We start from the raw sequence: 17,441 nt of genomic DNA, 5'->3' as shown, positions 1-17,441 counted from the left end.
CCAAAGCCGAGGTTCTGTTCCACACAGTCTGACTGTGTGGACAAGGCATCTCAAGTCCTGTTCACGTCAGTGAAGCCTTGACATTGTTGCTGTGTTGATAATTTGGCAGTGTCTTCCTGCATTAGCTGGCTCCCTGTGTATCTTTGAGGAGTTTGGACTGATCAGGTCTTGGCCAGGTTAGCCTGAGGAATTATATTTGCTTGCTGGTAATAGACATCTGACTCAGAGTCTGATCAAAAGTGATGCTGGTGTTGGTTTTAATTAATTGCTAGCTCAGAGGAGTGGCTTCCTGTAGAAACCCATAATAATGACATTGTGCATAATTGAGTTAAAATTACTGGCATAGAGGGGCTCATAATCATGTCAGAGTGAGCTGATGGTTAGCTGAATCAGAGAATAAAAAATCAGTTGTGAATTTCTAATATTAGGTTTGGAAGGATTTTAAGCCATATTGTGAGCTTCATTCCATGAAATTTACTGTGGCAGAAAATGAGTTAAATTTTTTTTTTCCTTGTGAGTAGATCAACTTGAGTGCACGTTTTGGGCTTTTAAGCCTACAAATACTCTTGGAAGAAATCTATTAACCAAACCAGAGCCTCTTAGTAAAATACAGCCTGCAGTAAGTAAAATGCCTATTTCTTTTTTTATGGCAGTCTTTAAGTATCTGCTAGAAGCTGTTGTGCCTTTGGGTCAAAGCAGCACCCCTTCAGGAACTGATAAGTAACAGAATCTTTGATATTCCAGGTTAAAAAAAACCTTTCTACCCAAAGAGAGGACCAGAAATCACCTGCCACAGGTCAGGAATGCTGACAGCGCATTCCTTCTGTTCTTTCTTTGGCAGCTGAACCTCTGAGGTCCAACTTTGTCAGTAGAAGAAAACATTGAGAAAGCATCTATTGGTGTTAGGGGAATGCCACCCTAGTTCAGGTCAGGACCTGGCCATCATAGACCTCAATATAATTGATAATAAAAGCTGGGTAAAAATGAGTAACACTGAACGTACTAGCCCTGTACTCCTCCCAAGGCCGCTCTGAGGAAGGTACTATTAATTCCTTTGGTAGGAACAGGACTGGGGTTGAGAGGTGAAGTCCCTTGCCCAGGAGTGTGTGGCTAGTAAATAGAAGAGCTGAGTTTCAGAACTAGGTGACCCGGCTCTATCACTCCATGGTGTTTTTTCTAGGTTCTAACTGGGCACCACTGGAGTGTTGGGTTTTAATAGAAATAGGGATTTTTATGGGGTAATACTTTAAACAAATCTACCAAGCCAGCTGAATTTCTTTCCTTGTTGTTCATATATTTTGTTGGTTTAACATGTATCAGACAAGCTTTTTCAAGTTTTTTCTTTTTAGAAAATTTAATGGACTAACTTTAAATCAGTTTTAATACTTATAGAAGTTACCATTTTTTCCACAGCTACTGTTCACCAGCCATTGTATTTTTAAGATATATTAATCCTCACCACAGCAATGCTGCCAGGTACGGGATTAGATTCACAGATGTGTAAATGGCTGGACTGTAGAAATATCCTTGTTTTTATCCTTACCAGTATTTCACTGGTGATCATCTAGCACCTAGCAAAAAGTTTTCTTCCCCGTTCCTACCCTTTAGCCTCCTCCTACCACATCCCTTTATAATTTTTTAATCCTCATCCGAGGATCTATTTATTGATTTGAGAGAGAGAGAGAGAGAGAGAGAGAGACAGACATCGATCTGAGAAATATTGATTGGTTGCCTCCCATATGCTCCCCAAGTGGGGATTGAACCTGGAAACTGAGCTGCCGGGCCAGGCCACATTCCTTTATAATTTTGGGGCCACATTCCTTTATAATTTTGTCAGGATGCCAAGCCAGTGTCTTGTGGATCGGTCAGCCACCTTATCAGTCTATCTTTTTTTCTCCACTGCCTCGCACACTAGCTTGTGTATAATTGTGATATTTCTGTGTGTATGGCTGTGTAAATTATTACATTGGACTTCTCCCAAATCTATTTTATACAAAAGTGTTACAATACGTTAAAAGGGGGCTATTGGCATATTTACTTTGTTTCTTAAATTGAGAATCATTCAGTTTCCAAAATGCTTAGCTGCATGGATGAATGACAGCATTTTATTTTATTGATGGGAGTTTGGAGTTCTAAGTGAGATTGATGAAACTTTGGAAATTGCTCACTGTTAATGCATTAAAGACTGGAGGAGGAGCGGGGCAGCATACTGTTAGCTGATAGTAGCTCACTTAATACTGGGAAAACCTGGGATTGGAAGTCTAGGACAGAACTGACAAGTTTTCCAGTTCTTCTATTCCAAGTCTGACTTCCTTCCTCTCTTATTCTCTTGAATTTATGAAACAAATTAGGATACTCATTACTGTAGTAATTTAGGCAGAAAAGGAAATGAAAATAAGTTTCTGTCTCCCACTTTATTTGCTCATTTCTGAAATTGTTTGAATATAAAGTTGCAGAGTTAGAAGTGATTATAAATAACTTAAAAAATTATTCTGAGTTTTCTTTCTGTTTTGAAAAGAAGGTACCAAAAATTAGAGCCAAGGAAGAAATGAGAATTTAAGGCAGCTTCCCCCCTTCCCCAACCCAGGTAGGATGCTCTGAATACTTGCAGGTCAATCACCAGTGTTCTTGACGGCGTTATATGAGTGACTTGTATATTGTACTTTAAGTTCTCACTTTTTTTCCCCGCTATGCTGGGTTCTAGGGAGTTCCCTCTGGTGGCGGAGGAAGTTCGTTAGAGGGACTGATTATTCTACCTAGTTCCTTTGGCCTGTGAGTAGTGGCGTAAAAGAGCAACTATTTAATTTTCATGATTCTGTTTGTTAGTTGAGTGGTAGCTCTGCTGGGCTCACTGGAGCTCTCTCACATGCCTGCATTGAGCTGGTAGGTCTCTTGGGGCTGACTGAGCTCTGCTGGGGTGACTGTTGTGTCTGGACCTCTCGTTCACGTGGTCTTTCCTTATCAAGGAAGCTAGACTGAACTGCTTTATGTTTAGACGAGGTAGCTTTCCAAGAGGGTGGAAGTGGAAGCCATAAGCCTCAAGGCTTAGCTTTGGAAGTCATTAAATATTCCTTCTGCTGTATTTTTCTGGTCAAAGCAAGTCCCAAGGCCGACCCAGACTTAAGAGGTAGGGAAACTGAGTTCACCTATTGATGGGAGGAACAGCAAAGTCACGTTACAAAGAGATAGGGACAGCAGGGAGTTGTGAACCATTTTTGTAACAATCTACCAGATAACCCACAGTGACTCGTTAGTGTTATACCAAAAAAGCCTCCTGGGCCAGTGTGGCTCGGTTAGTTGGAGCGTTGTCCTGTACACCAAAAGGTGGTGGGTTTGATTCCCGATCAGGGCACATAGGTAGGCTGTGGGTTCAGTCCCCGGTCAGGGTGGGTACGGGAGGCAACCGGTCAATGTTTCTCTTTCACATTGATGTTTCTCTCTCTCCCCCTTCCTCTCTCTAAAATCAAAACACATTTTACAAAATTAAAAAGAAATGCTGTCCTCTAGAGGCAGCTATTACATATTACAGGTCCTTTAGTTATCTATTGCCATCAACAATACGAACTTCGCTATTACTACTTCAAATTTGGCGAAATCAAGTCAAACTAGTGTTGAAGATATGTAAATGGACTAAAATATTTTAGAAATGATCTCCATTCTTACAGGTTGGGTGGGGGGATTCTGGTTCTCTCATTCTGACCATAAACGTAACAGGATCTTGCTTTCCTATGATACAAGAAAAGAAAAGAAGCCCACTAGGTTGTAGGAGAGGGTAGAGCAATGTTGATAAAAAAAAAAAATAAATCTAATGATTCTAATTCAATGAATATTTGCTGAACTGCTCTTTTGTTCCAGTTACCTATTATGGGTGATTTGCAGAGCTCAATGATCAGTCAAAATAGTTAAACATTTAGAACAGAACATAATTTACAGTTTGATGATGGGAATAGCCCTGAGGAGGAGGGGAGAGGGTTACAAGGTGTATGCAGTGTAAGCATAGTATCTCTCTGAGGATAGACTGGTTTTGGAAACTAGAAATAATGCTGCTGCTTAATGAATAATGAGGGGATGACACCCTTCCTTATCTGTGGAAGGTGAAGGAGAGATACCTTTGGGAACCTCAATTGCAGAGAGTAGTCATCTTGCATATTTGAGTGGTAGATTCTGCTGCCCTTGGCAAGTGAGATCTTTGGTCAAAGTCGAACTCAGCGTAACTGATTATGAAAGGGATGTTAAAGGTTTGTATTGCTTGAAAAGATACTGGAGGGAGAATCATCAGGGCTCTTTATCACCTTGCCTAAGGCTAACAAAGCGAAAAGATGTCTTCCTTCCATCTTTCAATACAGTATTCTGTGAGCCTGTGAAATGTTCTGTGGTGAGAATTAGAGCAAAAGATATTCTTAGGCTTTAGTGAGTATGGATGGATATGCTTGGACAAATTCTTGTTCTTTAGTCATAAGATCCCGAATAGTCTTAAGATCCCATGCTTGGGAGTGCTTCTGTCATGAGAATTCTCAAGGAAGAAATTCTTAGATGGTGTGGACAAGATTGTTTAAATAGTATTGGCTGTTCTCTTCGGGGAGAGCTTTGAAAGCAGAATTTCGATGTGGTGCAGGGATCGGTGCCCTCAGTTCTTGGAGTGGCTGAGTGGGGCCTGAAGCTGCTGAACCACCTCTGGGCTCGCTGTGATTCTGATTTCCCCCGTGTGTTGAACAGATGTCCTCATTCTCTCTGCAGGCCAGAACATGAAAAAAGTCAGGCAGTATGGCCCTAAAGGATATAGCACTGCTTCGGAAATGTTTTGGGATGTGAATAGATTCTGTTTTTCTTACGCCAGTCAGGGTTCTTTGGTTGCAAACAACAGAAACATATTCTAGCTAATTTAACCCACACTTGAGTTGTCTGTTCATGTCAAATTTATTTCCAGATCAATAAAACATTTGAAAGCATTTTCTACATAAAGCACGGAACTTAGGTTTTAAGTATATAAAGACAGTTATTTCTTATAGGAGAGAAGATATTTTCTCCTGCCATACAAATAATTTAAGGTGTTGGATCACACCTGGTTCCTATGCTGGTGTAGGTAAAGGGGAGGATCTGTTTATCTCTGCTGATTGGTTTGGAATTATTTGATGACAGTCTCACTAAAGGGAGAGCTATAATCACAAATTTATAATTTTCTTGATTAATTACTTTAAACCCTGTTGTACAAATATTTTAATTCCTGTTAGCTTCTAAGAGTCTCCACAGGCCAGTTATAGTGTCACTTCCTTCCGTTACCCTTTTCTCGCTGTGGAAGTTGTAGGCTTTGGAAAAAAGTTCATATTGGCCTAATGTTCTGTTTGTGTGCAGTTTTGTCATTAAAACTATCTGCACAGTAGTGGCAGGTGGCCTTCAGGGCTTAGCTTTTGGGGCTCTTGAGGAAGAGAAGATGAGAAAGACCAGTCCTAAAGAGGTTCTTAGAGAAACTTAATGGGAGGAGAGATGTTTATAAAAGCAAATATTAAAGGCCCTGTGTACAGTTCTGCAGATAGCCAGAAATATCCTCCGAAGTGTTCAAAAGTTGCCTCTTTCTATCCTTCCCTGAATCTCACCTTTGATTGACTTCCTGGGTTGTTCCTTTCCTCCTCAAGACTGCTTTATGAGCTCATCATAAACTGATCACCATTTGGAGAGTCGGGGGAGGGGCACTTCTAAGAACAGGCGGTGTAAGTGGTCTTGCCCTGCACCCCCTAGCTCCACTTTTGGGCGCTCAGTCATCTCTGCTTAAAGAGGCTTTGAAGTTTTATAGAATTACTTAATAGATTTTGTTAGTGAAAGATCAGGATATATACTTGGATATTCTTCAAGATAGTTGCAGATGTTTCTGAAGTGTAGTGTGTTTAAATCTAATTTATGCAAGTTAAGTCACATTCTGTTATATGTGCTTGTTCATTTTTGCAGTAAATGTCCTTTGAAGACGCCTATTTATTTTTGCTTAAATGTGAATGCAGTGCTGAAAAAAACATCCGTTTATGTGTGTGTATTATATATAAATATTTATTTTCAATAAAACAGTTTAAGTTTTAGTTGTAGTAAATATATTTTGTTTGCCTGAAGAGATTAGCTACTGTTCCCTCAAATTGGGTTTTTGAAGAAAGGGCCAATTTTGGTGCTTTTCTTTGGATAGTTTTCACAGATTCTTTGTTGTGTTATTGTCCGGCATTTGATCTAAGTCTTACCAGTTTTTCATCATATACAGATCATGGATGGTATACCGGGTGGTTTCAGCTTTTGATTTGGGGTATTTTGGGGCTTTGAGCTTGTTCCAATTTATGTTCTTAACTGAATTTTATCTTCAGAAACTTTGCTATACAAAGTAAAGTTCATAGGTTCCAGGGATTAGGACGTGGTCTGTTTGGGATCCACCATTCAGTCCACTACAGTCTGCCTTCTGGCCCCCAGATATTCGCAAATGTCCCCATGTGCAAAACGCATTCACCCTACAGGTCACCTCCGGTTCTCACCTAGACATCATCAGCACAATGTCAAAGTCCCCTAAATCAGGTAGGGGCGAGACTCTGAGTGTGATCCATTTTGACACAAAGTTTCTCTCTGTCTGTGGACCTAGAAACGAGAAGACAAGTTATCTGCTTCCAAAATGCAGTGGTGGGTCAGGCATAGGCGAAAACTGGGGAGAGACTAGGAGACAAAGGAGGAGAGGAGCCCGCAGTCCCAGGCAATCTCACAGTTCGGCAGGGCAAGTGCCAGCAGGGTCCAAGTCCTGAAAGTAATCCTCTGCCTTTAAAGGTTTCCTAAAGTCGGATTTCCAAGAAGTAAAAGAGCATATTTATTTAAAAATTTTCTTGTATATTGCTGAACATCTCACCAGAAAAATTATATCAACTTACTATTCCACCAGCAATGTATTGCACTAGGGATTATTTTACCTAGCCACTTTGATCAGTATATTACCATTAAAAAAATATATGTATAAAATAAAACTTCTAAATGTTGCTAACCTCACATGAACAAAATCTGTAACTGGTTTTTTGTGTTAGTGCCTTCCATAATTTTTTAATAATTTTGCTATACTGTTTAAACCCTTGCCAATTTTTATATTATTCTTGATTTGTGTGATGTCTTTATATATTTACAGTTTCTGATTTTGTATTGCAAGAATTTTTCCAAGTTTTCATTTTAATTTTTTCAAGGTTTTTTGGAATATACAGAATTTGCCTTTTAATACAGCCATATCTGCCATTTTTCATAGAGTACATTTTGCATATATAGTTTGAATGTCCTTCCTTACTCACTGTCAAGTAAAAATGATCTTACCTGGAAGGCAAACCATGGGGAAAATTCACATGGTATATACTTATTTTTGAAAATGACGTGTCTGGTCTTCAAAATTCACATCCCGTGCGGAGGCTCAGCCCTGAGCTCAGGAACCCCAGCCTGGAGCTCTGTGCTCTTCCCTGCAGCCTTGCTCCCTCCGCGTGGCTCACTTGCCCGCTCAGGTCCCCACGAAGGGGCCAGGCCGAGCAGGTTGAGCTCTCTTACGCGTCCTTTGAATCCACTGAGGTGGGAAAGCTTTTGGGTTGCAGAGCTGTTGTCTGAGTACAGAGATATATGTATAATAAGCGATGGAAACAAGGCTGGAAAATGTATCCTCTAAATGTACAGGAAACCAAGATGGGCTTAAAAATACTTGAAAACCAAACTCTGCTACAAAGTTTCCACATACTAGAATCCTAAAGAAATGGCATACAAGATTTATTGACATAGAAAGAAAGATGGTCAGTGGGTAAAGCATGTTACAAAGCAGTATTACAGTCTGATTTTAATTGTAGAAGAAAAAAAATGTATATATAGAAAATAGTCTGCAGTAGACAATGATTAATTTGGGTTAATTGGACTTATAAATGTATATAAATGTTTTTTAAAACCCTAAATATTTTATAGGCGTATATATAATATTTTATATATTTTTGTTTTATCTTTACTAAATTTTCTGGTTTTTTATGATGGACATGTTTGTGTAATACATATAAAACATTGATATCTCCTTCCTCTCCACCCCAAAGAAATTGCTCCGTATAAATGATTATATGGCATACCTTTGTTACTAATTTGAAGTTGACTCTACCATGATATTTTCTAGCCTGTTATGGTTGCAGATTCTTCAGGTTCTGCACTTGGGAGTTTATATTACATTTGAAAGAAAATGATTTTTGTTAAACTAAGGCATTAAAGTGTAACACTGGATAGGTAGCAGTTTAGCATTTTTCAATGTAACTGCTGAGGTAAATGGTTTTCATAGTGGTATTTTCATTTGCAAAAGTGTGAGCATCTCAGAACAATATAAACTTAAAGCACTGAGCATTGTCTGTTATACTGGAGCGTAATGAATGATATTTTTTCTTAATTCTGAGAAATTCTTTGCTGCCTTTCAAAATACTATATTAACTATATGTTAAAGCAAGTTTTTCTTCCTTTTGGTATGAATTTCTTATGCCCTCAGGATAGTGCCTGCTTTATAGTACTTGGAACTTTTACTTTTTATTTGTTATTTCTTAGGTAAACGCAAAGCACTGAAGTTGAATTTTGCAAATCCACCTTTCAAATCTACAGCAAGGTTTACTCTGAATCCCAATCCTACAGGAGTTCAAAACCCACACATGTGAGTATATCTGTAATCAAATAAAAGGCTCAACTCAAGCAAAGGTTTAAAAGTTATTGTATTTTATTATTATTTTTTGAGTTGAGAGGTTGGTATTTCCATTATTTTATGGGTCACTTGAGATATTACTATTTGAACTTAACTAGAAAACTATTGGTGTTTTAGTCTGAAGTAGGTAAGCACAATTTTACTTTTTAATGTTTACTGGAAGGGAAAAATAGCTGACGATTCACATATATTTGTATTTTTTAATTTCTCTCTCACTGAACTGAGAGTATTGTTTATACCTTTCTTTCTGGATTTCCAGTTAAATTGTAAGTGGTATTTAGGAAACTTAATTCTCTCCTGTAGGTCTGCACTAATCATCCCCACTGACTAGGTGACAAAACAGAACCCGTTCTTAATAAACCGGCTTCCTGTAAGGTTTCCACGTCACAGTCAGTTGAAACTGTGTATACATGTCAGTGTACAGGTGTCAATGATTGATTTTTAAATTTGTTCCTGCATATTTTTTATTAAAAAATAAATATAACATCTCACCGAACATATTAGAAACATCTGTTAATTTAAAACAGTACCTTCAGAATGATATTTTACAGAACCTTTGATTGAATTGATGTGTTAATAGATAATGTATTTCCCCAGAAAAACCTGTCATGAACAGGGTCAAAAGCAGTGCCTTTACATTTATATTCCTGGCCATAAAAATAATTTCCACCCAGTTCTGGTATTGAGAACTATAAAGCAAATGGTAAAAGGTATGGTTTAAAAAGCTGTCAGAATAAATTATTTTCTAAGTTTTAATAATTTCTCAACAATTTGTATTCATACTTTATTAGACTACAGGTATATTTGTTCTTCCTAAAGAGGCACACTTATTGCTATTTTCTTGGTTTTTGATGTTAGGTATGCATTGTATTTGCAAACAGTAACAAAATGGTAGAAGAAAAAGTGTCTTGCAATAGAAATGCTGAAAATATTTTATTTTTGAAACAGCAGTATCTAAAGGGAATAATGTTTATGTATGTTCTCTTACGCTTTCACCTGTAACCATAAAGGGAATGAAAGATATTTTGAATGAAAGATATTTTAAATGAAACTGGAGTAATAGTTTTTTTAGTGGGAATATGTGTCAGTGAGTTTAAATAGAATGATGTTCATAATGAGATTTCTTGTCAGAGCTTAGCCTGGAGTCCCAGCCTTTTTACCTTCTCTGACACCTCCAGTGGGGGCTGTAGTGTTGAGGAAGGAAACTCTTAGTACTTCTTAATTAGTTAGAGCCTCAGCAGCAAGGAAACACTCTTCAAAGAATCTCCTTCCTCCTTTCCTAGAATTTTTAGTGAAAGCTAGTGCAAAACTAATACTTGAACATAGTCTAGTTACCCTCGTTGCTAGCTGGTCCATATATTTGAAGTCTAAGAAAGAAAGGATGAGCAGTAATTGCTGAAGTTGAGATACTTCTTTTTCATCTTTTATTTTTTTTCTTTTTAAAGCCCCCTTGAACAAAGAGAAAGACAATCTGACATTTTAGAGCTGGAAAACATTCACATATATTTGAACTCTCTTCCCTCAAGAGTTTGTTCATATACAGCATAGAGAATTCATGGACACAATCTTTTTATATGTCTCTCTCTCTCTCTCTTTTTTTAACAGTAGATAGGGTAGAAAAGCTGTGTTCCAAATTTTGAGTCAGTCAGGTGCTTTTTCTTTTTCTGTTTTTGTTTTTTTGTTAAACCTACTTCATAATAATCCCATAACCAGCAAAGTTTCTTATCCTTTGTCTCTTCGCAGCAGGCTTTAAACGTTTGAGAGGACAAGGTAATAGGCATTTTTACTGTTTGATAGACTCTATCTAGACTTTGATTTTGGTGTGTAAAATTTTAGACCCAGACTTGGTTTGAGTTTGGTTACGAGCCCCGCCCTGCCTAGATACTGGTTGAAGACAGTCCTTTCACTGCTTAGGGCCACCCATCTCCAGGCTCCCACCCTTTCCAGAAAGGGGCCCTTTTGTGTTCTTCCTGTGAACCTCATGCTGTCAGGCACTGAATCCGCTGTTGGCACTGTTTAGGGTAAGTGGTTTGCAGTGAGAAAATATAACTTGAGGTTTGTGGGAGTTCGAAATACCTCTGTACTATTTATATATGTTTTCTCCTTCTAAAATTTCCTCACACTTTAGTTGCAGATACAAATATAAAACTTTCATGAACTTAAGAAAGTATAAGATGAACTATATAAGCTATGTCCCAGAAGCGAGTTTCTGATAATCAGGCATTTGATGTCTCTCAGCTGCAGGGTTCTCTGAGAGACTTAAAAAAAAAAAAAAAATAGCACTGTTTCCTTCTTTTCTGTGAACCAGCAGTTTAAACAAATTCCAAGAAGTGATAGTTGGCTACAGCGATTCAGAAGTAAGGTTTACGGGCATCCAGACTGAATTTCCGGTGAATGGTGAGGGGGTGGGGTGGGCTAGAATCGCCTTAGATAAACAACTGGGTGAGAAGTTCTGCGGGGGAAGAAGGTTTGAACTGGATTTTGAAAGACGAGTGAACAGGTAGAGAACAGGTGAAGATAAGGGAGAAGGCATTCTAGTGAGTGTAGTACAGAACTCTAATTGTAGCGGTACCTACGTAGTATCTACTTCTGTCCCTCATTGTTTTTCTTTGTGCCTGTATTTATAATTTTATGAGGGAATGCTGAGGTTTGGGTCATCTTTCTCTGTGTACTGGACGAACTGTTGTAGTTTGAAAATTTGTGTATCTGTTCCTGAGAAAATTTCTGCGTTTTTTTCTTTTTGATAGATTCCTTTATGTTTTTCCTATTCTCTCTTCCTGAATTGTGTGTTATTTGGTTGTTCGACCTCTTGAATTCCCTGGGTCTTCGACTTTTCTTTTATATTTTATATATATCTTATTTTTCCTATATATATCCTGGGAGATTTCCTTTATTTTCTGCCTCTTATACAGAATATTCTGTTTTGATTTTAATTTCCAGGAGTTGATTGTGGCTTTTTCTTAGTATCCTGTTCCTAATCTATATCTTAAAATTCTTGATTGTTCATAGATAGTTGAGTATGAGGAAATTAGAAGGCTGATTGAAAGCTCTGGCTGTTGATGGCCCACTATGAATGGCTTGAGAGCTGGCCTTGGGTATTCTAGATGCAAAAATAAGTAGGACCAATAATCACTGTAGGAGGCCTGGTTCTTTCCAAGTAGTATGTTTATTTTCCTTAGATACATGCTCTTTTTATTATTATTATTTTGAGGGGAGGATGAAGAGGAAAGGAGGAACTGACTAGACCTTCCTTCTAGAAAGAATTTTAATGAACTCATCTGTTTCTAGGCCTTTGTACCTTCCAACTATGAATCCTCTCTCCAGTTCTATTAGGACCGTTATTTATATCTCATCTCTGCTGTGTGTTCCTCCCCATCGTGTATTATAGGCTGTAGTTTTCTTTATTACTATATTTTTTAAAACCATTTATTATGGAAAGTTGCAAATATATACAAGCTGGAGTGGTAGGTGAATCTGTGTATATTTCTCCGTCAGCTTTAGCAGTGTCATCAGTTAATGTGACCAGTATTGTTTTTATCTATTCCCCAGTTCCCTCCCCAACCCCTTGGTTTTAACTAAATTTTAGATACGTTATTCCATCTATTAATTTTTTAGGGTGTATTTCTAAAAGACAAGGACTGTTTTTAGAAAATAACCACAATACCATTATTACATCTCATAAAATAAATAATTCTTTAATGTCATCAAATAAGAGTATTATTGTATTTAAGCTTTATTTTGAATAGTTTGAAGCAGGATATAAACAAGGTCCTGTACTGCACCTGGCTGATAAGTCTGAAACCAGAGTCCCTTCTTGTGGAATTGATCAGTTTTTGCTTTGTTTACACATTTTTGTCTGTTGTCAGGCATTCAGAAAATTCGTTTAAATCTTTCAGTTTTTCATTGCTTTCCTTAAAAAAAAAAAATCATTCTTTTTTATGTAAATCCTTGGAGAGTGATGGGAGAATCTGAATAGGGAAACCTTTGTTTTTAATCATCATTGGTTAAAATTATTATAAACATTTCTAACATATAAAAGATGACTATTATAGAGACTCTTGTACCCACTACCTAAATGCAAACAGATGTTAACATTTTTCCCCTTGGCTCTTTAAATGAAAGGTTAAGCTGTAAAACTAAAGAGTAAAAGGAAAAACTAAAGGAAAATATGTGGCTACCTTTACATTTCCATTGGGTTTGGATTATAGTAGGCATTGTAAATCTTTTTATTACACTGGGTTTTGTTTTATTTTTTATTTTTATAAATGTGCCAGGCTTATGCTAAAATCATGTTCTGTCCATAAATTTGGCAAGAACCATGGCAGATATTCTGTTATATTCTATGCTTTCGTTGTGATGATTAATGTGTGAATGCTCTCAGCGTACTGAATCATTTAGAATGCACCAAATACAATTGTTATTCTGAAGGAACAACCCTTTTATCTTCACAACGTATCAGAAGTGTACAAGAAGAAACACTAGATTAAGAGTTAACATTGGAAATGCATAATGACGCATACAGATACAAATGGGGGCTTAAGCTAAACATTTTGGAACCATATGTTCTAAGTTGAAGGCAGTGTCTTTGCTGAGACCAAGAGGATCTCTAGTATCTCATTTATCTTCATTATTTGAGCAGAAAAAGGCTCAGTTGTGCTGTAGAACATCAAGAAGTTTTAAAACTTCCCAGTTAATCATTAGTATTCTTTCTATTCATTTTATTTTTATTTTTATAATCCTCACCTGAGGATATGTTTATTGATTTTAGAGAGAGAGGAAGCGGGGTTGGGGGAAGAGAAACGTCAATCAGTTGCCTCCTGTATAAGCCCCAACTGGGGATTGAACCTGCAGCCTAGGTATGTGCCCTGACCATGGAACAAAGCCACAACCTTTTGGTGTGCGAGATGATGCTCCAACCACATGAGCCACCCTGCCAGGGCCTACATTTCTTCTTTGTGCCTTGGGCCTTTCTGGTAGTTTGTCCAGGATATATAGCCTTGGGTGATCTGCTGAGGCAGGGAAAGGATCACGTGGTTGGGAGAATGTAGGGATATAATTGCTCCTTATGTAGAATTTTAATACTGCCTTTTGCTTTAACCCCACTTATCATCCTTACGTGATGCTTCTCATTATGGAACTTCTCAGGGCTTCTGTAGTACAAATCAATTTACTTTTTTTGCTATTCCCTGTTGCAGGGGGTTTTAGTTTCACCTTTCTCTGCCTTGCTAAATCTGTTACTGCTTATTCATTTACCTTTGGACTTCCAAAAATATGTTGCTATTTCTTATCTAGTGTGGTTTCTTCCAGGCTCTTTTGCAACAGAAAAAATTTTTCTATTGTTTCACTGGTGTTTCAGAAGTGAAGGAGACTAATGCATATTTATATGGACGTCTCTCTCTTCATTAAGTGGGCTTTTAAAATAAAGCTTCTTGAAATAAGAATTATGTCATGCATTATATGCTTCTGTTATAACTGGTCATCTATTTGTTTCTTAATTTAGGGATTTAAAGGAAAGAAATTGGCATGATTAAACTCATTTTAGGGAATGGTTATGGATTCTGAATGCATCAGAAAAATACAAAGTGTGATGGTATTGTTCCTAAATATTTAAATGTGTAGTCAAAGCATAAGCACAGAATCACTACAAAGAGTAATGAATAACATTAAGGTACTAGGAAAAGAAGAGCAAATGAAATTTAAGAGAGGTAAAAGAAAGGAAATAAGTATAAGAGCGGAAATCTATGAAATTGAAAATAGACAAATAATAGAGAAAAATCAGCAACTTCAAAGTATGTTTTTTGGAAAGATCAATAAAATTGATGAGCCCCCCCCATAACAAGACAGATCAAAGAAAAGAAGCCCAAGTTATCATTGTCAGGAATGAGAGAGTGAATATCACTATGGATACCACAGACAACAAAAGCATAATAAGGAAATATAATAAATAACTTATGCCAGTAAATTTAATAACCTGAATGATATAGACAGAGTCCTTGAAACACATAGTCAAAACTGACCCAAGAAGAAATAGAAACTCTTGAGTATCCTTATATCTGTTAAAAATTTGAATTTGTAGTTAAAAGCTTTCACACAAAGGAAACTTGGGACCCCAGATGGTTTTCCTGATAAAATTTTACAAGCATTCAAATAAATAAGAGTTCCACAATTTTTGCTCCAGAAAATAGAAAACATTTCCCAACTCATTTTATGAGGTCAGTATAATCCTGATATCAAAACTGGACAAGGACATTAATAACAAGAGAATACCACAGACCACTGCCCCTCATGAATATACTCTTGAAATTTTTCAGCAACATACTAGCAAGTTGAATCCAGTAATATATAGAAAGTATAACCTATTATAACCAAGGCATTCATCTTAATTTGGCATTTGAAAAATATCAATATAATTCACTACATTAGTAATAATAAGGGACAAAAATTATGTCGATTTCAGTAGATATAGATACAGAAAAAGCATTTGACAACATGCAATATCCATTCATTATAGAAATTTTCTTTAAAGTAGGAAAAGAAGAGGAACATCGGTCTTTTAAAGGATATTTATGAAAAATCTACAACTAGTATCATACTTTATAAAGAAAGATTGAATAGTTTTTTCATAAGATTGGTAACAAGAATGTCTGCATCAGTTCTATTCAACATTGTACCAGAAGTCCTAGGCAGTGAAATAAAGAAAAAGAAGTGGTGTTTGCTTCTTCAGCACATTACTAAAATTAGAAAAAGAATGAAAATACATAAATATCAGAAAGAAAGAAGCAAAGCAGTCTTTTTAAAAAGATGATATGAACATATGTGTAGAAAATGTTAATTTACAAAACATTGCTAGAATTAAGGGACTTTATAGCAAGGTCATAGGATACATGATCATTAGTCCAAAATCAATTTTAAAAAAAGCAGCGAAAAGCACCTAGAACATGAAATTGAAAAGAAAGTGATTGTAGTAGCATGAAAAAGTATAAAATACTTAGGGATAAATTTAATGGAAATGTGTAAACTTCTATATTGAAAACTCTAAAACTTTGCTGAGAGAAATAAAAGACCTAAATGCATGTATCAAGATGCCATGCTTATGGACTAGAAGCTACGATATTACTAGGATGTCTGTTTTTCCCATATGTGTTTATTGATTTAGTGTAATCCCAATGAAATCCCACCAAACTATTAAAATTGTGTGTGTGTGTGTGTGTGTATATGTGTGTATGTGTGTATGACATCGTGATACTAAAATGTATGTGGAAATGTAAAGGACCTAGAATAGCCAAAGCAATTTTGTAAAAAAATAAGTCAGAGGACTTAAACTACCTGACTTCAACATTTACTAGAAAGCTAACAGTAATTAGCACCCTGTGGGAGAACATTAATGATAAACCAATAGATCAGTGGAATAGAATAGGAAGTCCAATAGACAAACATATATTTAATTTATTTTTGACCAGTGTATCTGTACATTTATTGGGGAAAAGGATAGACTTTTCATGGTAGTGGAAGAACTGGATAAAATATGGAGTAGAGTAAATCTTGATTCCTACTTCACACCAAATGCAAAAGTTAATTTGAGATGGATCACTGACTTAAAAGCAAAAAGTCTGTTAAGCTTCTAAAAGAAAATATGCAGATGAATTTGTGATCTGGCATAGGCAAAGATACTTTTGACAGGACAAAGAAATAATCACTAAAAAAATGATAAATTAGATTTCATCAAAATTTCTGCTCATCAAATTTTCTTAAGAAAATAAACAAGCAAGCTACATACTGGGAGAAAATATTCCTAGTTTATATCTGACAAAAGACTCTAGTGTATATATTGAACTACAACAGAAAACAAAGAACCCAGTTAAAGATAGGGTTAAAGACTTGAACAGGCATTTCACAAAAGAGATATAGGGGTGGGTAATAAGTACATGAAAAATGTGCTTGGCAACTTTAGTAATCAGAGAAATGCAAATTAAAATCACAAGGAGGTACCATTTGTAAAGGAAAAAACTCAAGATCGTCTACCTCTAGAAACCTGCTTGCTGTGTTTCTTTCCTGTGTTTCTCCTTTGCTACTGCTCACACAGAACACTTCACGTCTGACACTTCTGGTCACCAGGTGTTGGGATTTTTCCCCACAAAAAGCAAGTCTCTGACACTATCCACAGGTTATGCCCCCCACCCCAACACTGCTACCCCCACCCTCACTTCTGATCCTAGTTGCAAGCCTGTGCTGCTGACCGATAGGCTATAGGTTCCTACTACCCCCTCCTCAAGTTGTATTAATTTGCTAGAGTGGCTCACAGAACTCAGGGAAACATGTTCGCCAGTTTATTAAAAGGTGTGATAAAGGCTACAGATAAATAGGCAGACGAAGAGATACATAGGGTGAGGTCCAGGAGAGCCCCGAGCAGAGGAGCTTTTTTCTCCCTGTGGATGTGGGGTGGGTCACTCTCCTGGTGTGGATGTGTTCACTGACCCGAAAGCTCTCTGAACACCCTTCAGGATTTTATGGAGACTTCCTCACCTAGGCATGATCAATTATTACCTCCATTTTCAGCCTCTTTCCACTCTAGAGGATGGGGAGTGGGGCTAAAAAATCCCAAGTTTCTAATCATGGTTTGGTTTTTCTGGTGACCAGGCCCTGTCCAGGAGTCATCCACAGTCACCTCCTTAGAATAAAAGATGCTCCTAGTGCTCTTATCACTTAGGGATTTACAGGGGTTTTAGGAGCT

At 37.0% G+C, this 17,441-nt stretch overlaps 1 protein-coding gene across 3 annotated transcripts in view; it reads left to right on the top strand.

The window, feature by feature from the left end:
• The window catches only part of MAP2K4 (mitogen-activated protein kinase kinase 4), a 105,451-nt gene that overhangs the window by 25,002 nt on the left and 63,008 nt on the right, over positions 1–17,441 (top strand). For all 3 annotated transcript variants that reach the window (XM_090291811.1, XM_090291812.1, XM_090291810.1), the window contains one exon: positions 8,560–8,662. In XM_090291811.1, coding sequence (XP_090147937.1) covers positions 8,560–8,662 — 103 coding nt within the window. The remainder of the gene's footprint in view (positions 1–8,559; positions 8,663–17,441) is intronic.

The sequence above is a fragment of the Furipterus horrens genome, unplaced genomic scaffold (assembly GCF_987537825.1).
Source record: "Furipterus horrens unplaced genomic scaffold, mFurHor1.1.pri manual_scaffold_11, whole genome shotgun sequence".
Classification (NCBI taxonomy): Eukaryota; Metazoa; Chordata; class Mammalia; order Chiroptera; family Furipteridae; genus Furipterus; species Furipterus horrens.
Note: the sequence above shows the minus strand (reverse complement) of the source record. Positions and strands in the feature narration are given on the sequence as shown.